The 25,692-nt window shown below is 35.9% G+C and overlaps 4 protein-coding genes across 4 annotated transcripts; 1 reads left to right on the top strand and 3 right to left on the bottom strand.

Annotated features, from left to right (window-relative positions):
* Nucleotides 1-4,069: 4,069 nt before the first annotated feature.
* Nucleotides 4,070-6,512, bottom strand: LOC120185681 (queuosine salvage protein-like). The gene is made up of 7 exons (XM_039189843.1): nucleotides 6,350-6,512; nucleotides 6,105-6,248; nucleotides 5,607-5,705; nucleotides 5,312-5,388; nucleotides 5,059-5,167; nucleotides 4,638-4,966; nucleotides 4,070-4,496 (listed from the first exon to the last, which is right to left on the bottom strand). Exons 1-7 carry the CDS (start codon nucleotides 6,417-6,419, stop codon nucleotides 4,404-4,406), a joined length of 921 nt encoding a protein of 306 aa, XP_039045774.1. The 5' UTR covers nucleotides 6,420-6,512; the 3' UTR covers nucleotides 4,070-4,403.
* Nucleotides 6,513-8,117: 1,605 nt separating this feature from the next.
* Nucleotides 8,118-12,081, bottom strand: LOC120185595 (calcium-transporting ATPase 2, plasma membrane-type-like). Its single transcript, XM_039189771.1, has 7 exons — nucleotides 11,911-12,081; nucleotides 11,683-11,737; nucleotides 9,666-11,611; nucleotides 9,405-9,563; nucleotides 9,145-9,316; nucleotides 8,641-8,939; nucleotides 8,118-8,362 (listed from the first exon to the last, which is right to left on the bottom strand). The coding sequence occupies exons 1-7, from the start codon at nucleotides 12,079-12,081 to the stop codon at nucleotides 8,123-8,125; spliced, it is 3,042 nt and encodes a 1,013-aa protein (XP_039045702.1). The 3' UTR covers nucleotides 8,118-8,122.
* Nucleotides 12,082-13,465: 1,384 nt separating this feature from the next.
* On the bottom strand, nucleotides 13,466-14,133 carry LOC120185670 (60S ribosomal protein L26-1). Its single transcript, XM_039189835.1, has one exon. The coding sequence runs from the start codon at nucleotides 14,057-14,059 to the stop codon at nucleotides 13,619-13,621; it is 441 nt and encodes a 146-aa protein (XP_039045766.1). The 5' UTR covers nucleotides 14,060-14,133; the 3' UTR covers nucleotides 13,466-13,618.
* A 2,029-nt stretch (nucleotides 14,134-16,162) lies between these two features.
* LOC120185592 (50S ribosomal protein L7/L12-like) lies at nucleotides 16,163-16,731 on the top strand. Its single transcript, XM_039189767.1, has one exon. The coding sequence runs from the start codon at nucleotides 16,215-16,217 to the stop codon at nucleotides 16,725-16,727; it is 513 nt and encodes a 170-aa protein (XP_039045698.1). The 5' UTR covers nucleotides 16,163-16,214; the 3' UTR covers nucleotides 16,728-16,731.
* Nucleotides 16,732-25,692: the final 8,961 nt, after the last annotated feature.

Raw genomic sequence — 25,692 nt, 5'->3', positions numbered from 1 at the left:
AGAACATATTTGAAGAAGTGATATGATTTTTAGTCTCAAGAGTTATATGGATAAATTTGGATGTCTAAAGGAGATTGTTGTATATAAGTTAGTTGGGGTAAGAGTAAGTAAGTTTAAAGGCATGAATGGGGTATAAAGTAGGATATTTAAGTTAAGATGGGTAAATTTTCGAAATGATACAGAAGAATTCTGGGTAAGGGTATCGGTACTGGAAGAACAATAACGATACTATAAGGTTAAAGTTAAATAATTTTGTATGAACCGAAGATTAGTATCGATACTAATTGAATTAGTATCGGTACTGATGTGGAGGTATCGATACCAAGATGACGGTATCGATACTGTAGTTGAAAGGAGATTTATAGAATGCTAAAATGGTATCGGTACTGAAGTGGGTATCGGTACCATATAAGAGAAATATCGGTATTGTAGGCAGAGTATCAATACTAGTTAGTTTGAAATGTTAAATTAAGTGTTTTATTTCGTTTAAGTAAAGATTAATTGGGTAGGTGTAATTGAGCTCTAACATTCATGGGTCATATTAATGTGTAGATTTGATCGGAAGCAAGTGTTTGAACAAATGACGTGCAGAGTTAGTAAGCTAAAGTGAAAGAGGGGTTGCTTAAGGCTTAAGTGAGGGAAATGTGAGTGTTATTTATTTAAATAATTTATGATGGGAGGAAGGCTTGTGATGAGCCAACCTAAAATTGTTTTTAAATAAAATGAAATGACATGAGTTTATGTGAAGATTTTCTATATGAGTATAATTCCTATAAGTAAATGAATAAGTGTAATATGAAATAGTTATATGAATCACTATGAATATATGTTATGTGATTAAAGGAAAATATTGAAGAATGCTATGAGAAATTAAATACTTTGAGTAAATGTTTGAATATGAATAAATAAGAAAATTTGATAATGCTACGTGACAAATATCTACGTGAAGTATATGTGAATATGTGATAAGTGTATATGTTTTATAGAACATAAATGATGTGAAGAAAAATGTTCTAGTGAAAAATGTGATCTACGTGAAACTGTTATACGTGAAAGTAAACTACGAGAATGTACTATATGAAAATAAGATACACTTTCATTAGTGAAACTCAAAATAATTATAAGTTAAAGCCATATGTATATGTATGAGAATTAGAGGTATAGTTGGTATGCCAAGAGTCGAGGGTTCTACGCGGTCCTTCGGGACAATCTATGTGGTCATTCGGGACAAATTCTACGAGTTCATTCGGGACAAATTCTACGTGGTCATTCGGGACAAACCTATGTGGCACTTTAGTGTAAATTATGTGAGTTGTGGTGACAACATTAGTGCACAGCCTCAATGTACTCACATACCTTGAGTTCTCAGTATTACACGTTGGGCCGATTAAACAAATGGATATTAAATGAAAAGTGTATAAGTTATATGTAGTGATGTTTGTAATTTTAAACTTTCTTTTATAAATTTATACAAATGTTTTATTGTTTCATATTATTTATAATGTCTCACTAAGTCAATGACTTAGCGTGTGAGTTTTTTCACACGTATGTTCAAGAGTATGCGAGATGTAAGTAGAGTAAGCAAGGGCATGACATCATATCTTTGCAGATTTTCAGATTAGAGAAATGTAATATTGTATGTGATAGTGTCACAGGAAGGTTGTTGGCATATACCATAAAAGTAAATTATAGATCTTATGATATGTATTTTAACTATGATTTATTAAGTTTTATGTTCATTTTCATGTTTTTAATTGTAATTTAAAAAGGGTCAAAGAGTTTGAAAAGTCAATGTGACACATTGGATTCGTATCTAGGTTGAATACGGGTTGGGGTGTTACAGTAAATATTAAATATCAAAGTTAAAAAGATTCAAAAAAAAAAATTGTATGTCATACCACAAATCGACCGACGATGTCGATCATCATCCGTATGTGTCGTGCAGTGGCACCCACCAACTTCGTCTTTGATATTTTATGACGCAATCTAAAATATAAAAAAAAAATTATTATAAACAAATAAAAAATTAAAAAATTAAAAAAAAGTTAAAATAAATGAAGTTAAACAATTATATTCCAGCCAACGAAAACTCGATCGAGGCTTCTTTAATTGGCATAAAAAAAGGAAGCAATACCAAGCCCAAGATTGTAGCAGTATCAGACAGCATGCTACATCGACTTTTCGACCCGGCATTACAAATGCAACCCTACAAAGCTCCCAGTACAAAAAGACTAGAATCGCCGAGCCCCAGCTAGGGATGGCAACTCAACCCGAATCCGACGGGTTCCGACCCGACCCGACCCGATCGGGTCGGATTTTTTTTAAAAAAATTTTGGTTCGGGTCGGGTCGGGGTTTTTTTTAATGCACTGTTCGGGTCGGGTCGGGTTTAGGGTAAAAAAATCCGACCCGACCCGAAAAATATATATAATTTTATCTTATATATTTAGGGATAATTACAATAATATCCCTCCATATATAATTTTTTTCAATTAAGTCACTGTTTTCATTGAATTAAATTTTTTATTATTATTTCGGGTCGGGTCGGGTCGGGTTTCTAAGTCATATATTCGGGTCGGGTCGGGTCGGGTGAAACATTAATTTTGTCGGGTCGGGTCGGGTCACGGGTGGAGAACCCTTTCTTCTCGGGTCGGGTCGGGTGGCCCAAAAACCTGACCCGACCCGACCCATTGCCATCCCTAGCCCCAGCTGGTATTATGACACACAGCGAAGTCTTCCAAAATTTGCAGTTACTGAATGTGCACCAGATTACCATATTTATCCAGTCCAATCATTAGGATAAGAAATGCTCGAGACACGAAAACTACCTCCGCCTCGGTAGAATCAACAGTTACTTCAAATTCAGACTTCAGCCACATTATCATTACCTGTTAGCCCCTCTTGACGTCAGATGGTGGCCATTTTCCCATAACTTGGTAAACCAACGTCGAAGGGTCGTACATGTTTTGCCTCACCACGAGAGCTCCATTCACAGGAACACTGAGTTGTTAAGCGACGTCTTCTAAAGTAATCGTCGATTTGCCACTCAAGAAATGAACGTGTGCGTTTCGAGGCGCCAACGTTTGATCAAAGCCTCGATCAACGCCAAGTACACCTTGAAGCCACTTAAAAATATACCAGATTGATGCATATATGTCATCATCCGTTGATGCGACTCTCTGGTTGTCATCCCCCGACTATGAATATTACATTCCTCGTCCAACCCACGTTGGATGGACGAAACATGGACGTTATTCAGGCGCAACATACATTATCTGGTTGCCATTTTTTGAGATTTTCTCATAACGTATGGTTTTCTTTCAATTTTTTCGAATTCAAGGTTTGGTGAAAAACCAAAACCCTGTTTATAACCTTACCCCCAACGGTTGTAAACAGTTAGTATTTTGAAATCCTCGGTCGAACTCGTCACCTCGACATAATGAGTTTCAAGTGATTGTTGTTGCCCGTTGAACAACGACATATTTTTTTTTAATTCGGAGGAACTCATCACATCGACGTGACGAGTTTCATAGAATATTTTTTTATTTGATTTTATAAATTTTATTTTTTAATAAAATATTTTTTAATGAACTCATCACATCGATGTGATAAGTCAGTATTACGCCATTAGAATAATAGCCCACGTGGTGCCTACTACGCGTTGATCATTAAAAAATAGTATCACATGAAACTCGTCACTTCAAAATAACAAATTCAATATGGATTATAACATTTACTGTATTTTACTAAATAAAATTTGGATAAAACCCTAAATATTTCATATGCCTAGGATATTGGGCCAAAAAAACCAATAATAAAAATATTTTAACTACTAAAATCGCTTCATTCTTGTGACTTTACACTACTATGTACAAACCTTTTGTTAAAATTTGGATTTTTTAAAATAAAAATTTAGATGTTAATTCAACTCAAGTGTATACAAATGTATAATAAAATATATAAACTTTGGTTTAATATAATTATATATATAAATTTATTTTAAATTATATAAAAAATTAATTTTTGTTCAATTATATATTTTAAGAGAAGGTTAATTAAACTAATTAATATGATTATATATTGTTGCCGGGGAAGTTTCACAGCTAAGCAGAGTACGGGGACAAAGGCAATGGCGATACAACTACTAGAGAAGCTAAAGAACTTGGATTGGACCCTTCACTGTAAATCCGAATAAATACCTAGACCGATCCAATCATCCGAATTTTTTCTTCGTCCGATATGGTGGACGGTTCAGCCAGGAAACTGTAATCCTTAGAACCTATCCTTAGAACCTATTAAACATAAAAGGATGTAGGTGAGTAACATGAAACTTATCCTAAGAAGTTCCCTAATGTCTTCCAAGCCAAAATTTTCCTGCCCTGCTTCTTACAAGCATATGATCTACTCAGTAATATATTGACAGAGTTCGATGATGTTGGAGCGACGGGCACTGAACACCAACAGACCAGAGCCAAAGATCTAACTCCACACTCAAAACCTGAAAATCGCAAAAAAGAGGGAGTAAATGATTCATTTGAAGACATAGAAACCTTTTCTGATACTGTTTTTACAGAGCGATAGCTCGTAAACCGACATTAAGAGTTAGTGTACGAGCATGTTTAAAGAATTCGGACCGCACCTGCTTTCCGGACTTTATGCTTAGTAACTCTCTCATTTTCTCCACAGCATAAATCGAACATGCTCGAAGTTCGATTTCCTCTTCTGTCCCAGCACCTATTTCGCTACTAGCCTGAATGGCATTGGCAAGGGTCGAACTATATTTCAGCACACCAAGCTGCCGGAGGACAGCCGGAACGATATAGTCGGCAAACATAGTGATCGAGCAAATGTCACTGAATTCTCCATATCCTTGGCCCTTGAATGCACCCCACAAGTCGGCAGCAAATATCTGTGCTCTTTTGTACAAGAATACCTGGTGCCCTTTGTACACCGAGTGATCTCGAAACCCTGCAATAAATTCATCGTACACAGGATAAACTCTTCCATTCTTCAGCAGGATAAATTTCCGGTTAAATACATCGAGTGTAGTGAAAATGTACCCGGAAAATGACGTGTGACGAGTGCGACAAGCTTTACGGCTGATTTTCCACATGATTCAACAAGTTTCAATGCCTTACCCTCAAAGCTTCTTTCAAGTTCAAAACCAACCTAAACCATGAAAAATAATGATATCAAACAACTTATTGCAGGGTAGAATAAGCCCGTTAATAAAGCAATACCATCCATACTATCTATGGAATTCAAATACTAAAACAAGACAAAACCTGCAGCGATTAGTAAAATATACTACACCTCATGCAACAAACGAACCCGCTCCTCCTCTAAAGGAAGTGGTCGAGGCCATTTCAACAGCTCGCGCAGTTGCGGACCTGAAAAAAAAAGATCAGCTCATCGTTTCCTATCGATATGAAGAGCTAACGAAAAGAATGTGATGGTTATGATGGTGTCGAACACATAAACAAGGCTACTTATTGATATGAGAACATGTCAACAGATACACAGAAACGAATGTGTCCAAGCATGTGTTTTCGAATGTCTGAAAGCAAGCTTGTCAATGAAGATGAGAGAAGACCGAAAACAGAATTACCTGTGTAATTTTGCAGACGATCGGCATCGAATGCAGAGCTGTCATTCAGCAAAGCATCCTTTAATCCCTTGGCCAAATGATCATAATTTAAATCCTTATCTAACGAGGGTAACACCAACACGAGGAGAGAATGTAAGGTTAGAGCCCTAAAACTCATTAATGCCAATAACAAATGTTTTGCATATCATTGATCCCTTATAGACAATGGAAGAGAATTCCATTTTGCAGAGACAGATTACAATAAGTCAAAACACAATCATTAATCATAATCCACAAAAATTTAGCATTCAAACATATCAATAAATTCAAATTAAGAACTGGGATTTCAAAGATGTCTCAGAACTATTCACCACTAATAAACAAAAACAAAAGCATAATGATTAACAAAGAAAAACGACCAACCAATCAAAAAAGTAAATTTTAGTTTCAAAAAGAAAAACCCAGAAAGGGTTTTGGTATTTCAAAATCTAAAAAAAAAAAAAGATAAAAGGAAGATACCAGGCCAAAAACAGAAATTCAAAGCATCCAAAACAAAAAGGTATTGTACAGTGAGGGGTCCATTGTCAAAATAATGAATCCCTTCGTAATCCCATTCCACTTTGGGAATTGACTCTTTCATTTTCTCCACTACTTTCTCAATCCCTGCACTCCAAAAAAAACCCACAATCATAGTCTTTTAGAGTAGGAAAAAACCCCACATTCTCAATAGAAAAACAGAGTAATATATATATATATGGAAGAACCTGAAGAATCAATGGTGACGTGAGAAGAATTACGAGCCACCCAAGCAGAGCTTTCTCTCACTTCCTCCATAGCAGCTGAAAGAACAAGAAGAAAAACGTTTCCTTTGAACAACCCTAGAGAACCTAAGATTATAAAAGCCAAAAAGAGAAGATATTTAGTTTAGATAATGGTCAATTTTTCTTTGAAGGTGCTAGACAGTAGCACACTTGAAGCCAGGTTTTACGAGTCATTTGTTTGCGTTAATTCAAGTTTTTCCCGCTTTTGTCTGTTTGTTGGGCGGTAGGTCTGACCTAACCATATCTTGCTCGGGTTTTGGTCCCATTGGGACAAAACTCAAAAGGGACTCGAGCATGTAGGTTGGCTGGCTGACTGGACCTGGACCACCACCGACAGACTGGCCCATTTCTCACGTGATTGAGAACCGGGAATGGGTTCGGTTTGGTCACGTTCTTTTACTTTATAATGGTAACGTGTGAAGGAAGAAAGGTCGAGAGGCTAACCCTTTCTGAAAGGTTGGACCAGTAGTGCCGACAACGCATTGGTTGGTTCGAACTTGGAAATTTGTGCTTTTGGAGTTTTAATGCTCTTGCTCCCATTCGAATAGGTTGATTCCATTTATGAAAATAATAAGGGTAACTTTTCTTTTATATTTGTATACTTTTACTCACCAAAATTAAAAAAATAAATTTTAATCATTTATATTATCATTTTATTAAATTTTGATCATTTATAATATCGATTGTTACATTTTGATCGTTGGGTCACCAATGTCGGTTAATTTGATGATATGAACGTTAATCAAAAGTGTTAATTTTTAATTTAACCATTGAACTTTAGATATAATACTATTCTGACCTTGAACTTTAGACGATAGAATATCATTTTGACCATTAAACTTTAAATAAAATATCAATTTAACCTCTAAATTTAACCGAAGTCTTCCATCCCTAGGCGTCACTCACTACTGTTGCCAATAATCACTGTTGGACACTATCGACCACCGATACGTAAATCATTAATTTGTTTGTACTTACTGTTATGTATCATGTAAAGGGCACCAAAGTGCAATCACGTCGAGAGAGTGTGTTAGAGAAATACAATCATTCGCGCTAGAGAAAAAACAATCCCCATCAACTATCAAGGGCATCAGAGTGAAAACAAGCTCTCCGAAGAACAAACAAAGGCTTGAACAAGATTGTATGACATGTCATTGTATCTATAATTAGTTCCATATTGTCTACGTGACCCGTAAAACAGATAGACTTATGTAAATTGAAATTTATATAATATGTGTATTAGATAATTTTTCAAACATTAAATCCAAAATAAATGTTTTAAAAAATAAAATAAAATAAATTGAAACTATAAGCAAATATTCAGGACTAAGAATGGAATATGATTTTATAAACATGGGGTGGGGGAATACGATTGTTCATGTCTGGCAAATGACAAATACAAGCATATGACACTTAATCCAAATACAAGTAAATCAAGAACAATTACAAAAATATAAGAACCAACCTACTGCTTTGCCTATAAAAACCAAAATATTTAAGGGGAAAAAGACTTGATCATGGAGATTCTTGATCACAAACTCTCTATTTACCAATTTAATGGCAAGAAACTCAGGCAAATTGTCAAGAAAGAAGAAAACAGAAGACCAAAAGGTTCATAGTCACTAGAGAGTCTTACATCACAAGGGGCATTTAAAGGTTTTGTTGATGTTCTTCACAAACCAACATATCTGCCATGGTTGTTTTTTTTTTAAGGATTCACACCGGGACCATCTTTAAACCGGCAGCGATCGGCATGCCTATGAACCCGATGAGGACACACACACACCACTGCGTACAAGTAAGCGGCGTTGTGCTAGCGAATGCACCCAGAAATTCGATGATGAGGACTTGGAAACATGCAGTGCAGCCAAGAACAGCCACAAAAACGTAATTATTTAATATGCCGCTGAAAACATCTATTTCTTCCATATTTCGTGAGCTTATCTCGTTGAAAACCTGTTGGGGAAAGGAAAAAAAAAGAAAACAAACGAGGGCAAGCTAAAGATCAAGCAACTCGTATATTTTACTAAGTAGACGAGTGTAATCAAATGTGTTCAAATAGTTTGATCTTTGTCTCGAAATGAACTCGAACTTTAAAAATAATACTAGATTGAGTTCGAGTTCAAGCGAACTTCTAGCTTCTTTCTCTGATTATACCTCCAACGCCTTCTGGCAACTGTGTGATAGTATATATTGAAGAGTATGAAGGAGTTCTTGATAAAAAAGAGGCTTACCTGACAGAAGACAAATGAATTGAATATAAGTGTGTTCAATATCAGAGTAGAATCAGGGCCGTCGAGATTAAACAATGCTTTTCCTCTTGACTGTAGACACCATATTACCACCAACTGATAGAAAGATTGCCCAAAGATGTTCCTCCACATGACGTTACTGATAAAATTTCCTTTCCTTCCCACTGGTGAACGCTTCATCAGTTCATCGGTTGGCGGCTCGGTTGCAAGTGCAAGTGCTCCCAAAGTATCCATAATCATATTCACCCACAGTAGCTGAACAGCTGTCAGAGGAGCGCTCCCTGCAGCATACAAAAAAGTATGTTGTTCAGACTTTTCCATTTTATAATACTTGTATTTGACATGCATGTCCGACATGTGGTCAGAGACGGGTGGAATCAGAAAATTTAAGTTCGATACGAGTACAAGTAAAAAATTATCATCATTCACAAAGAAAGTTAGGACATAAGTTTGAAATATGAGTAGGCAAATATATCCCTTTCTAACCTGTCAAACATGCTGAGGAGAAATTAACAATCAAGGCAACAATGTTGACAGTCAGTTGAAATTGCACAAATTTTTGAATATTTATGTATACTGAACGGCCCCATTTGGCCACTGTCAAAATTGTTGTGAAATTGTCATCCAGAATTATGACATCAGCACTCTCCTTGGCTACCTGGAATTAAACGCAAGATTAGTTAGATCTTCTTCATTTGATTGGTACACGATGCATGCACAATGTGAAAATTTAATGCATTACTGACTTCAGTTCCAGCAATTCCCATTGCTAACCCGATATCTGCTTCATGTAGAGCTGGGGCATCATTCGTTCCATCACCAGTCACAGCAACAACTTCATCAAACATGGTTCGTAATTGCTTTACTAGAGTGTGCTTATCCATAGGAGAAGATCGAGCTATCACCTGCAAAAGAAAGGAACATTGAGGTATATAAAGTCATTATTTATCCTTGTTACAAGCACCTGACTGGTATGTGAAGCAAAAGAACAACAATTTGGAGGATACCTGAATCTTAGGAATCAAACTAAGCATTTCTTCCTGCGTCTTCTCTCTGAAATCCGGACCCTCAATGGCTACACCTCCATCTGTAAGAATTCCACATTCCCTGGCTATGGCCTTTGCAGTGTTTATGTTGTCTCCGGTAACCATTCTTACAGTAATGCCGGCGGTTCGACAAGTAGCAACAGATTCTCTGACACCAGGGCGAACAGGATCCTTAATGCCCACGATTCCTAAACAAGTATACCCCGAAACTGGTATAGCACTGTCCGGGGAGAAACCTTTTTCAAGTTCCACATAGCCAAGGCACAGGGTTCGGAGAGCCTCATTAGCAAACTGATTTATTATATCATTGAGGTGGTTCATGGATTTTTCATCCAAGGGAACAACTTGTCCATTAGAATTGATCACCTTGTCACATCCAGCCAACACTATCTCTGAAGCTCCTTTCGTATGTGCTCGTAATGATGCTCCAGGAAGCTCCAGCACCACACCCATCCTTTTCTTTGTGGAGTTGAATGGCTCAACCTTAACAGTTTTTGATGCTTGTCGTTCTGCTTGGGGATCTCCACCTAGAGCCAAGCCAAGCTCTAATAAAGCAGTCTCTGTGGGAGTTCCCAATATCTCACGTTTTCCGTCTTTGCCGATAACAATTTCACCCCCGGAGTTCAGAAAAATTGATTGTAGCAGAAGTTTTACAGAGGATTCTGGAATGTCAGAGCAGAAAGAAGTTTTATCAACGTTACTTACTTCCTTGACATTCATGCAAATGCATGATTTCACGACCGTCATGCGATTAGTGGTTAGTGTCCCAGTTTTATCGCTACAAATACTCGTTGCTGACCCCATAGTCTCGCAAGCCGCAAGGTGTCGAACTAGCGCTTTATCATTCATCATCTTCTTCATGGCAAAAGCAAGGCTCAGAGTCACTGCCAATGGTAGACCCTCTGGAACTGCAACAACAACAATTGTCACTGCAACAGCGAAGAACTCCAGCAGTTTCAGTAACTCATCGCCAGACCAACTCCAGATACTCCCCTCCTGCACTTTATTCACTACCAGTCCTTGAATCATTACAGAAAAAGTCACTACAGCAAAAAACAGGCCTACCTTCCCTATAATGGTTGCTACTCCATTCAATTTCACCTGCAGCGGTGTCTCATCATCTCCACCTTCACTGAGGGTTGCCATCAATTTACCCCATTGAGTCCTCATCCCAACAGTGGTAACCAGCATCTTGCATGATCCATCCTGAAGCTTAGTACCAGAAAGCATAAAAGGGTTTGTATCATTCACAAATACCGGCTCACTCTCCCCTGTTAAACTTGATTCATCTATTAGCACTGAAAATCCCGAGACGAAAAGGCCATCAGCAGGGACTTGATCACCAATATTAAGGTGTACAATATCACCAGGAAGCAAATCATATATAGACATTTTCTGCCTGCAATCACTTCTTGTTACCTGAATGGTGATTTTCTTTTTCTCCTTGTCCAAATCCTTGAACTGCAGAGATTGGCGATAATCGCTCATCGCCGTGACGAACACAACCAATAAGATACTCACGACGATCCCGAGTCCATCATGAGATCCTTCCGGCCAACCTTCCATCGCTATCCCAACGGCCAACGACATGATAGCGCACACCCCGAGGATCATAAGGGTCATATCATGAAGAGCTTCCCAAACAAATACCCAGAATCCCTTAGCTTCGGCCTCAGCAAACTTATTGATTCCATAAATCTCTTGCCTTTTAATCAACAAACCGGTATCAGCAGTTAGTCCTTTGGCGGTTGATGTGGAGAGCTTTTCGGCAATGCCCTCTACTCCACCATGAAACTTTACTTTCTTCACATCATGACCTTCCACAATGGATCCTAATTCATCGGCACAAAGGTGAAAACCAGCAGCTTTGACTGCTTCAGGAACAACATAATCACTAGGCTGTACACCTGCAACAGAAAGATTCAATTATATATGTTCAAAGGCATAACAAAGTTGAATTTGCAGCAAAATATCTCACCAGAGATAAATTGAAAGGCAGCTTTTGAAACCAGTACAGCAATTCTCAATTTTTCCTGCAATTCCCCATGATAATAAAAAAAAAATATTTAAATTCATAATAATCCTACTATATTTGAACAGCGAAACCAAATAATAAAAACCTAAAAAAAATAATCTCATTAATGTTAAATAACAACAACGAAAATGAAAATTTTATAATGGAACTGGATTCAAAATGGGAGGTGACCTGATTGGTGCGACGCATTGCAGCAGCCTCGTAACGTTTGGAGAGGTTGGCGGTGAATCGAAACCGCCGTTTTGGGTTCTTGACGAAACCACAAACTTGCCTCCATTTTTCCAAGGCTTCTTCCGAAGCATGTTTGGATTTGACGTCGAAGTCACTCAAATAACTATCCATTTCGTTGCTAAAACTGATTTCTCAGATTCAATCAAATATATGAAGATAAAATTAGGAGGAAATATGAGTCTTCGAGGGAAATTCCCGAAATTTGATGCAATTTAGTAGTGTTTGAACCGGTATTTTCTTTGCTTTCTTTCTCCTACTATTTTGCACCATTTCTTTTAAAGTACAACGTAAACTCATGTTTTTTATTTTTAGGGTAAAGTACACAAATTGTCCCTGACAATATAATGTTGTTTTATTGAATCTCCAACTATTAAAAATTATAAAATGGCCAGTCAACCATTCATATGTTCCAAGCACGACTCGATGACATAATATTTCAAACACTAAATCGCCGATATAATAGAAATAGAGAGTCAATCTACAAAATATAACTCAAACAATTCTAATATTTTATCATATCTCAATCAACATGGTAATATCTAACTCATAATCATTAGTTTTTAGGCTTAATATAAAAATAAGTGCATAAACTATACTCAAAATTAACTTTTAGTGCCTAAAGTGCCTAAATTATACTCAAAATAATATATATATATATATATTAAAATCTGAACGTGACACGTGTCACTTAACGAATTTTTAATGATAGACATCTAAAAATATAACAGAGAAAACTTCAGATACATATTTTATAGCAATGTCCTACAATCACAAAACTATAAGACCATTTGTATACTTAATTTTAATGCGACATAAATTTTAGCCCTTTAGTTTACTTTATAAGCATGGTTTGCTTTTTGTATGTTCATTTTCATTTACAATTATCTTTGTAAATGTTTCAAAATTAGACATTTGTATTTATTATATTTTAAATCCCTTCGTTTCTTTCATTTAAAAAAAATAAAAACATCACATTAATATATCAGCCGAAAAAAATGATAATTCAATAAATTTTGCAGCATTCATAATATTAAAATTCAATCGATCGTGCTTCATTCATAACATAAGAATTCAATCGATTGTTCCCAAAAAAAAAAATCGATTGTGCTCCATTCACAATTCAAACTTTGAGAAATCAAGTGGCTATACCAACTAACTAGCATTCATTTTTTTTATATAATGAAAAACATACATTAATGTTGGAATTTTGTTTGAGAAACAAAGGGAAAACACACACAAAAATTGAAAGATGATGGGGCATACCCATTTGAGGGGAAATGCAAATAGAAATTAACACACAGTGCTGTAAGAGCAACCTAAATCCATGAACTAAGACTTTGCAATTATGAGAATTTTTAAAGTAAAACTGAACAGAGCTGAAACCCAAACGTCTTTTGATGTATTTTAAACTAGTCTTGATTGAGCTCACTCTAGCTTCCCAGATTAATCTAAAATCACAAACACAAATACAGCAAAAGAAACAACCACCACCATATTAAGAATCGCAACATTTAGCATTATCACGTCTACAAAATCCCAGGTTCCACGCCATATTACTGATTCATAACATTAGAAAGAAAGAAAAACACCCGATAAAACTGAAGTTCAATAGTTGCAACCCATATAATTTAAAACATAAATGACAACCTTAATCGACGCTCTGCATGATATCCTCGGCCGAAAACTTGGTACCCTTATCTTTATCAGCGGCAGCGCGTCCCTTGGCTTTACGATCCAGCAACGACTTACGATCCTTGTCCAGTCTGAGCTTTGTGATGACGACTTTCGACGGGTTGATTCCGACGTTGACGGTGGTACCGTTCACCTTCTCTCGGGTGATGCGCTCGATGTGGATCACCCATTTGCGACGGTAGACCTGAACGACTTTCCCTTCGCGTCCTTTGTAGGTCCCACGAACGACCTGGACCTCGTCGTCCTTGCGGACCGGCATGGACCGGACGTTGTACTTGGACCTCAGATCGGATGAGAGAGGGGCGCTCATGAGCACGCGGCGGACGGATGAGGGGGCCGTGAAATGGGCCTTGCGGCTCTTGCGGCGTGAGGAGGACACTCGTGGGTTGTACTTCATTGTTGCGACGGTGGGATGGCGACTGATTCCTCTTCGACTCGGCGGCTGCAAGGGAGGAAAGTAGGGGATTGGGTTTTTGGACGAATATATGGTTGAAGAGAGAAGAAAACTAGGGTTTGCTTGGGAATGTGTGGGCCTGGGCGTTATGGGTACTAAGGCCCATCTTAGTTTTTTATTTTCAATTAAAATAAGATATAGTGTCAAAATTAACTCCAAACATTTATTAAAATAATTATTTTACCTCATATTTTTTTATAGTATTTTGATTTAAACGTTTTATTTTAGGATAAAAAAATATCCGTGTGGACGGAAACTATTAGTTAACAAATGAGTTTTTTTTTATAAATCTATGGTGAATATAAGATACTATCTATTGAAAGACTTTCGACTAATTGCCAATAAACACTCATACCACAATCGGTGCTTGAACCCAAAATCTTTAAGGAGAATACCAAGTCCCTTAATCACTGATGACACTTGGTTAGTGCTAGTTAACAAATAGTTAATGCTCTAAAAAAGAGTTTTTTCATTCTTAACTGAAATATTGAGAGTCAAAATACTTCATAAAAGATACAAGAATCAAAATCATTATATTAAATATCTTTTTATCCTAAAGTAAAAATTAAAATCAGAATGTTCTAAAAATAATATGAGCTAAAATAATCATTTTAATAAACATTACCATATTTTTTTACACTGTACCATAAAATGAACCCAAATTTCTAATTAGACTATAGATAAAATTAACCTCCGATGTTTATTAAAATAACTACTTGTTATGACCCAAGCAGCTATGCCAACTCAGCAATCCTATCAATTATTGACCGGTCAACATTCCAAGGCTTTGTTGGTTACGGTAATTAGCTATAAAATATAGTGGAGTCAATGAAGGAAGGGCATGAAATATTGTTATAATCTGTTACTCTCTCCCTTTCTATTGTTCTCTCTATTCTTCCCTCCTATTTCTCAGTCTATCTTCTCTATTTGCTGTAATTTCTCCTTCTTCAATGGAATACAACTTAATTACTTGAGTTCATATCATTAAGAAACTGAGTTCATAACACTACTTTGATCCGTAATCTTTTTCTATAATATTTTAGTATTCAATATTTTAATTTTAGTCAAAATATATTTTTAGAAAAATTATCGTTTGACTAATAACAATGTATACCATTGACATGATATTTTTATACATTTAATTAGTTCATAATTTGTGTCAAATAATACAATATAACAACACAACATATGTTAAATAATCAAATATAATGATGGATAACCCCATTAAGTGACTTTATTGGTTAAATAATATATCATTTTCTCTAAATATTTTAAATTTGAATTGTTTTTCTTTTGATTAATCTGGGTTAAGTACATGATAGTATATGTTATTATATAACTCTTCACCATTTGATATTGAACACTCACATCATGGACATTCATAGGGATGGGCATTTAAACCCGACCCGATCGGGTCGGATTTTTTTTAAAAAAAAATCGGGTTCGGGTTTAGGGTGAAAAAAATCTGACCCGACCCGACCCGAAAAAATATATAATTTTACCCTATATATTTAGGGACAATTACAATAATACCCCTCTATATATATTTTTTTCAATTAAGTCATTGTTTTTATTGAATAAATTTTTTTTATTATTTCGGGTCGGGTCGGGTTTCTATGTCATATATTCGAGTCGGGTCGGGTCGGGTCGGGTCTCGGGTGGAGACTCTCTTGCTCTCGGGTCGGGTCGGGTGTACCAAAAACCCGACCCAACCCAACTCATGCCCATCCCTAGACATTCTGGTGCTTGAACCCAAAATCTCAAAGAATAACGACAATTCCTTTACTACTGAAATTATTTGTTTCGTGCAAATTTAATAGATACATTTATATGATAGGCATATTATCAATAGTTAAAAAATTAATAGATACTATATCTTAATTACCTTATATTCTTTAAAAAAACAAAAATAAAAGAAAATGTAATGATGCATCTTATGACCTATAATCTAATGTGCAAACGGGGATCATCCACATTCCACTCCATATATCTATATAAATGAATAAAATTTCGAAAACATTCTCATCTCCTTTTAAAGCCCTTAAAATTAAAACCCCCAGACCTAACAGTGAAACTTCCTCTCTTTATTTCTCAAACAATGGCTTCCTCAATCACAAGGATCCCCACCAAATCTCTCTTCAAGCGCCTCATTTCTTCCTCACCAAAGCGGCTCATTTACCAGTTCTTTTCCACAGTCACCGCCGAGAACCGGACCCAGAAACTAGACCGCATCGCCGACGAGCTCTTAGATCTTACAAAGCTCGAACGCTATGATTATTCCATCCTCTTCCGCCTAAAACTCGGGCTCAACCGCTACGGCCCTGCCGTCTCCGGCGTCACCTCCCCCGCCGCTTCGGCACCCGGAGCCAGCGCATCCGAAACGAAAGCCGCGGAGAAGACGGCGTTCGATATAAAGCTGGAGAAATTCGATGCGGCGGCGAAGATCAAGATAATTAAAGAAGTAAGGTCGTTTACGGATTTGGGATTAAAAGAAGCTAAAGACTTGGTGGAGAAAGTTCCGGTGGTCGTTAGAAAGGGCGTTACGAAAGAAGACGCTGAAGCTATTATTAAGAAGCTCCAGGAATTGGGTGCTACTGCGGTACTTGAATGATTCTTTCTTCCTTCCTTTTAATTTTTAAATAACATTGTTCTGAGGAAATTGGGAAAGAAGTTAGACGAATATATTTTTGTTCTTAGCATTTCCATTAGAATTTGGAAAATGGAAAACTTTGCTGAAATCAATTTAGCCCATTTACAGAAGTTTAGGCTCTTTCGGTTTATTGAAATTATTTGGAGAGACTTTAATGCTTTTTTACTTTATGGGTGTATGCATCGAATTTGATTGTGTAGTACTTAAAATTTTGGTCAGTGATCAAAATGTAATTTTTGAAAGTTTAATAGTCAAAGTATAAATTTAAGAAAATATTAGGGATTAAAATGATATTTTTCTGAAAAGAAATTTTATTCCGTAAATGAATAATTCATCCTCAAGAGTGAGGTTTTTTGAGTTTCAAATATTTGATCCGGAACTTGTATTAAAAATTATTACACAATAAAATTTGATAAAATATTCAAATAATCGGATCAAAACGAAAAAATTAGAAAGATTTGAAGGATTAATAATGTTATTTTCATATTTTTAATAAATAGAATTTAACATGGATCATTAGATTTAAGTTGATTTTCTAAGTTAAATCGGGACCATTTAAAGTGGTAAGTTTGTAATTTTTGAAAAAATGCAAGGATAAAGATGAAAGCTAATAAAATATTTAATTTGTATTTATGTTAGAGAAAATAACTTCAGTGACCGAAAATGTCTTATAATATACGATTTTAACAAAAAAAAATTTGGATTTGCGAAAATAACCAATAAATTTGCAACACGAGCTCCAATTTCGCAACACAGTTTCCAAATTCGCATCTCAATTTTGAAATTCGCAACTCGAATTTCTTTTTTCGCAACGCGAATTTGGAATTCGCAACACATAAGTCAAATTCGCAAATCGCGTTTATTTTCGCAACGCGAATTTTATTTTCGAATTCAAAACACGAATATTAATTTCGCAACACAAATGTAATCAATATATCCCGTAAATCACAACTCATAACCTAAAACCCTAAATAGCAACTCATAACCTAAAACTCTAAATCGCAACTCAGTCTCATCTTCATCTCTCACTCTCTACGGCGACATTCGTCCCCATCTCTGGCGACATTCGTCCCCATCTCTGGCGACATCCGTCCCCATATCCGGCGACCCCCTCCATCTCTATCTCTCAGAGCCACTCTCTCACAACCATTCACAGCCACAAATAAAAAATCAACCACCGAAAGTTAGCTTTTTTAATTATATTTATTTTGAATATTTTGAATTATTATTAGATTTTTCATATTTAAATTGATAATAAATTTACTCATAATTTCAATATATAGATTAACAATTTCACTTAGATTGCTTAGTAAATTCATTCGGTTACTGCCAATACTGCTAAACTGTTTAGTCTTTAACCCTGTGAAGTTAGTATTTGTCTTTTAATTGAAGTAATACAATTCATTTAAGTTTCAATTTGTAGAAGAAGAGTAGTTTTTGAAACTTAAATTCGCAACACGAAAATCGCAACGCGATTTTAGTTTTCGCGTTGCGAATTTCGTGTTGCGAATTTCATTTTCGAGTTAGGATTTTCATGTTGCAAATTTAAGTTTCAAGAATAAACTATTATTCTTCTGCAAATTGAAACTTGAATGAATTACATTACTTCAACAAAAAAACAAAGACAAATACTAACTTCACAGTGTTGCGAATTTAAGTTTCAAGAATAAACTATTACTCTTCTAGAATGTTGTCATTGAACCTACACTAAACCTATATGTTGTCCTTTTAAATATTTATACTTACTTCTGAAATGTTATATGATGCATTTTGTGAACTATGATAGAATAATGACTTGGGTGTATACCGAGCTAGTTTAAAACATATTTGACTATATTTTCCATGTTTAATATCATGTCTGTTTATTGTGTATAATTTGTAGTTTTTGGTATATTATTAGCATATCTAACTTGGTATGTTTATTGTTTTTGTTAGGAATTTTTTTCGGCTGCATTGACTTTAAGGAATAAATTAAGCATAGTCACTACAATTGAGTCGACACTTACACCTGTCCAAAGAAATTTGTTTGAGAATACTTGTTTCGGGCCATGGCTGAAAGTACAACATCCGGGTGGAGATGCTATGTTGACTCATTTGTTTCTTCAGACCATGACTAACGATCTACCCGAGGGGATACAACGTGGTGATGAGGAGATATGGTTTAATTTTCCACCGGCGTATACTTGTTTTGGGTGGAAGGAGTTTTGCTTAGTCACTGGTCTACGTTTCGGAAGACACTATGAATTAGGTCCATACACTAGTTATATCTCCCGCCCATCATGGTTATTTCAGGTTTTTCCTGAGCTGGCAAAGTTGAAGGCCACTTTACACGAGACGAGTTGAGAAAATTACTTCTTAAAGATGGTTTTACTCGGATAGATGACCTTGATGTTGTCTGAGTATGCCTTTTGTTACTTTTGTATGCCGGCTTTTTAGCCAAAGATGGTAGACAACCTATTTCTCAGGATTTAATATTATTAGTAGAGGACCTAGATGCATGGAACGTGTTTCCGTGGGGTTCATTTCTATGGAAAGCTACCTGGAAAAAATTGTTGTATGCCTTTGAGGACCATCGTAGTTTGTATGTGCATGGTTCTAAATACACTTTGACAGGCTTTATTTGGGCCTTTAAGGTAAGAATTTCTATATAATGTTTCCAAAATTAATTATTTAACAATTACTAAAATTAATGTTTTTGTATTATATTGTTTGTAGATTTGGATATTTGAGGCATTTCCCAGCATGCGTACTTATGCCATCAAGAATTCAAATTATATTCATAGGGTTATTACTTGGAGGAGGATCCGATTGTTGGATTGGGAAGATTTACTACCATATACGACGATGAATGATGTAAGTTAACATAAATACTACCATATATAAACAAGTTATTACTAGTAGATGTTTGACTTTGTTTGGGCTTTTATATTGTTAGGAAGCAAACTATCCATTACAGACATTGACACCCACAGAGGCTGAGTTTACCACTGATTGGTGGCAAGTTAGTAGGTATTTTTTATGGGACGGATGATGAACACCCCCACTTCGACACCGAGATCCATCACCTCATCGAGCCTCTTCTCCACTTCGACACCGAGATCCATCACATGATCAAGACGATTCTACACCTCGACACCGAGAGCCATCACCTAATCGAGTCGATTCTACACCTCGACACTAAGAGCCATCACCTATTCCATCACATCATCGAGCCTCTTCTCCACCATCACCTCATGATAGGCGATCGGAAAAGATGTCATGATATTTATCTCACTGTTCTCCACCTCCACGGGATGAGTTAGGTGCTTTATGTGATGAGGTCGGTGCTTTATGTGACGACAATGGTGCATGGCGTGATGAGGTAGGGTATTTACATGGTGAGGTAGTTGTTTTACGTGATGACAATGGTGATTTACGTGGTGAGGTATATGCTTTACGTGATGAGGTAGCTGCTCTACGTGAGATTGTTTTATCGTTGTAGAATGAGGTTCATACTCTACGCAATGAGATAAGTTTGTTTAATTTTATAAGAAATACTATACTAAAAATGTAAATAACATTTTTTCGACATTATTTATTTATTTATTTACTGATTTATGTATTAATTTATTTTTAGCGTCCCGATAAGGTAGGTGCTTTACGTCGGGTTTTTCTTGCACGACGAGGTTCACGCATCAGACGTCGTGGACGTGCCATTACGTCTCCTTTCACCCCAATAGTTCCAAGACTGCTTAAGAAGAAGCCCGATCCACCTACCATTGTTCAGGATCCACCTTCCATTGTTCAGGAATCACTTGTCATCGTTCAAGAGGCACACCCCATCGTTCAAGAGGCCCTTCCCATCGTTCATGATCCACCTCCTACCGTTCAGGATCCACATGGCATTCGACATATTAGTAAACCCCCTCTTGTGCCCGGTATGATGGATCAGAGTTAGCTTTCGTATCAGTTACTGGCCAGTACCATTCCTCAGCACGAGATATGCATACTATCAGACACAATTATGGATAATACCATTTGGGCTAAGACCGCAGTTGAATTTTATCTACATAAGCGGAGCCAGGGGTGCTACACTGACATATGCAAAATTGACAATACACATTTGTTTCTTGAGTGGTCTTGTGGGGTGTTTTATTAGGGGTTGAAGAGAATGACTATTTCGAACGGGGGTAAGTAATATATTCTTTTTATATTATTTTTGATTATTTTTTTAAAATTTATTAAATTCACTAATATATGTATTTTTTTATAAAACAACATATTGATACATGGGTGTTACGTCTCCTGATTCTAAGGAAATTGAAGAAAATCAAAAAGACGCGATGGACTATTATGCCTTCGTCTTTTCACGCAGCTCACTTGCAGGATCAGAGAGACGATTCATATGCGTTGGGTAATGGCAAAGCTATCATTTATCCTACGTGGTGGGAGGTCGATAATGTTAGTATTTATTTTTACATATTTAAAGACGTTCATAAAATTTATTTGATGTGCGCAGTTGAAGTATTATTTATTATATTGCAGGTGTTTATCCCTGTTATGGAACATCGTCATTGGATTTTCGTCGAGCTTCAGCTCCCATCCCTGAAGACGATAGTATGTGACATCATGCTGAATTACATACGATTGTCTGATTTGAAAGATATTATTTGTATGGGATGGAGCGATCTTTTGGTTAAATACTTGGATGTGATTGCTTATTTGACTAATTCAGGAAACAAGAAGCCAAATAAGTTAAAAGTTACAATGATGAGAGACGAGACAACGCCACAACAAACGTCGGGAACCAGAGGGGATTGTGGTCCTCTTGTATGCATGTGCTTGGAACGTATGACGAGAGGAGGTAAACAGTTTTTACCTCCGACAGATAGAGATAGAAGTGCAGTAGGGTTGTGGTTTCGGCATTTTATGGCTAGAGAGATATATGCGAGACGTTGCCTATCTGCATCCGGGTGCTGAAAGTGTGCATAAACAACCATTTGTTATTGGTAAGTTTGAGCAAGGGTTGTTAACATGTTACTCTTTGTTTTAGATGAAATATTGATCAAAAGTAGTTTGAAAATGTTTGGTTAAGTACTTAGAATTCAATAATTTCAGCTCATATTTGTTGGTTTTGGATGTGTAGAAAATCTCATGGCCATAACGTTTCTGCAGGTTAATCATTCCATATGTTCTAATTTCTAACCAATGTCTGTAAGCTCCCTATTGTTAGGAGCATTTGGATGTACTGTCTGGGGCAAATTGATGTATCAATGTGTTGTAAAGTGTAAATAAAAATTATTTTTTTTGTTTAATTGATTTGTTGTTTAATTTCAATCTACATTATGTTAAAGGCAATAAATACATGTTAAAGGCACACTACCTTTAAGAAAATCAAATTCGCAACGCGAAAATCAAATTCGCGTTGCGAATTCGATTTTCGTGTTGTGAATTTGAGTATCAAGTTACGATTTTCGTGTTGCGAATCGGAGTTCACAATAACCATCTTTTTCTAGTTTCAATTCAAGATAAACACCTTCAAAAAGATAACAGACAACAATCTGATAAGTGATAACAACTGAACATATCATAGCAATGTTCAAACTCAAGTCACTAATGCATGCCTAACTAAAAATGTATGCATTCACACATAAAATACACATAATACAACGTTTGCATTTAAAAATCACCTAAGTTAATAGTCACAAAAGGTGAATGCGGTTGTGATTGGGATTTTGATTTTGATTGCGATTTTTATTTCTTTTTGCTTTGCACCATATGAGCTTTGAATTTTGATGAGGATCCATATTTTGGTAGAGGAAAAGATGATTATGATTCACATGTCAACCTTGTATGACCACTTTCCTTGCACCGACTACATGTCGATATCTTTTTCTCTTCACCCCTAGACATTATACGATCGTGATTTTTTTGTCAGCCAAGTAGTCTTCTGTCCATGACTGATGGCAAAACTGTTTGTAAGTCATCTGGTATGTCCCACTCAGAAAGATGTGGAATATGGTAGACAATCTCGTCATAAGTCTGTCGATATACTTCTGTAGTGTAGCAATCCATAGCGTATGCGCTTGAATTATCTTGGTTTAGATGAAGAGCAACTTTTATAACATGGCCACACGGATAACCAGATGTTTGTCATTTCATACGACTACACGTCTTTGCATTTAGATCGACAAGTTCATTTAAGTTATTTTCCAAGACTTCAAACAAAGTGTTTGAACATGGTTCAACTACACGTTTCATTATCTTTTTTTCAGTCCATGGTGTAACACGACGTTCTAATGTTTCTGTAAATTTAAATAAATAATACTTAGTAAAATCTATTAAATATGATAAGTTACGAATTTTAATAAATAATACATGCATGGTTTTTTTTCTTGTAGTACCACTGTTGAATAGAGACTCGAAAAAATTCCATTAACATAGTAATTGGTAATTTTTGGGAATGACGACTTAGAGCGTTGATTGATTCTGCACTATTAGACGTCATGAAACCATATCTTGCTCCAAGTTGATGTACTCTTAACCATATTTCAAACCCGACATCTTCTAGTGTTTGAACACATTGAGGCAAAACATGTCTTAAACAATTTATATGCTTATTAAAATCCACTTCCCGATAAGCTTTTACAGCATTCCAATATGTCCATTTGTGATTTTTTATACCAGCAGACCTTGATTTTAGATTTCTGTATAAATGAACACCACAAAGTCCATGAAAAACATATGGGAAACACCTTCATATAGTGTTGTCAATTAAGTTTGCCCTATCGGATATGATTGTCAGATTACTAATAGGATCTATACAATCCCTAAGATTCCCCATAAACCATGTCCATGAATAAGAGGTTTCAGATTTGCCAACCCCGTAAGCTATTGGCAGTATCACATTGTTAGCATCCATGGCTACTTTTAATAAGTTTACTCCAAGGTATGGACCTTTGAAATGTGCCCCGTCAACTATAATAACTGGGAAAATACAAGTAATAAACGAACGAATCTACAAAATAATATACACATGAAATATAATCATTTAAATGTGAAATGAATGTAACTAACAAAAATGAGTCAACAAAATTATATTGATTTACTAACCGCAACACCAATGGCGATAAACAATAACTCAAAACTTCAATCTCTATCTGTTTTGATATGAGTTACCGACCAAGGATTTTTCAGCTTTAAATTGTGACAATAAGTCGACAGTTGGGCAAACGATGCTTCTGGCGACCCTCTCAACAATTCCAAGGCATAACATTTGGCTCTCCAAGATTGAGAATATGAGATACTAATCTTGAACTGAACATTCATGTCAGTCATAATTTTATGTCCCTGATATACCATGTCATTCAAAAACATTAACTCAGCTAGAAAACCACCCAACATCTTTTTGTTTGTCTGTCTATGGTGAGGAAAAATTTGGATTCTTGAACATGTATGTTTATCAATAAAAGTCCTAACTTGAAACATTTCATAATCTTTTATCCTCTTTACAATCATACGTCACGTACAGTTTTTGTCAATCATACACTTTGTTTCGAAATGAGTTTTGCTTGATTTGTTAACTTTTAGTTGATAACCATCTTCCACACATTCCGTATACAAAGTTATCTTCAAGACTTCCTTTGTATCAAAACAATCATCTTTCTTGAAACGAATAATTTTTGTTTAACAATCAACTGCTATCTTTATCAACTCTTATTCCGGTATATGAAGTAATTCTGGCATATTCCAGTTATACTCCCTTGGTATTTTCTTATTTTTCTTTTCTTCGAGGATTTCTTCTTTTTCTTCTTCAGGGTTATATGAATTACAGAATGGATGTTCAACATGTTCATTCACAGCCTTAACTTCCTCCTCATTATCATCAACAACATCTTCCTCGGTAGCGGTTGTTTCATCATCAAAATTTGGGTATTGACCAATATCAAAATCATTACACGCATGGTATGTTTCTTCTTCTGAAACATCATCAAAATCTGAGTATTGAGCAAGATCAAAGTCCGAGTATTGACCAAGATCAAATTTTGAATACTGACTAGTACTCACATTTTTTCTGTTGGCTCATCATCGTCTAACTGGTCAATACGAAAACCGGAATTTGGTGCTGAAAGTTGATTGAGATTTGGATTAGGGAAATGTTGTGGATTTTGATATTGTGTTTGGTTTTGTAAATGTGGTGAAACAAAATTTTCTTGGTGATTAAATTGTGGTGGAATCATGAAATTTTGAGGTTGATAACAACGTTGTACATTGTGAGCACCATAAACTGGAGCTGAAGAACTTAGTTGATTACTACCCGTTACTGACCCAACTTCACTACTTTTAGGTTCAACAACATACAATGTAACATCATCTTGCGAAACACTAATGTAAGCAATGAATCGTTCAACATCTTCATTATCGGTTAACAAATAAACTTTACCTTTTCTCTGATAAGATAGCCTAAATCCACTTAGAGACTCTAAATTCAATTTTTCTGAAACACGTAACATTAGAGTTTCATAAGTTAACTTTTTTAATGACAGTTTTAGTTGAAGATTCGTGGGTAAAGGCATATATTGTAAAACACCATTAACATTCTCCCATGACCCCCTATAACACAAATATATCCAAACATGATCAACATTAGATGATTTCATTCTACAAATTGTAAATTAATTTACTAAACAAACGAGCAATAAACTAGATATCATCACTAACTTAGAGAAAAACGACGAAAAGGAAACTTGTGTTGCGAATTTAAAAATCGCATTATGAATTCAGAAATCGAGTTGCAATTCCGTGTTGCGAAATTGGAGTTCGTGTTGCAAATTTGAAAATCGCGTTGCGAATTCAAAAATCGAGTTGCGAATTTGAAATTTCATGTTGTGAATTTGGAAAGTGTGTTGCAAAATTGGAGTTCGTGTTACAAATTTGAGATCGCGTT

The sequence above is a fragment of the Hibiscus syriacus genome, unplaced genomic scaffold, assembly GCF_006381635.1.
Source record: "Hibiscus syriacus cultivar Baekdansim isolate YM2019G1 unplaced genomic scaffold, ASM638163v2 tig00113124_pilon, whole genome shotgun sequence".
NCBI classification, from domain to species: Eukaryota; Viridiplantae; Streptophyta; class Magnoliopsida; order Malvales; family Malvaceae; genus Hibiscus; species Hibiscus syriacus.
This window is presented reverse-complemented; position numbering and strand designations above follow the sequence as displayed.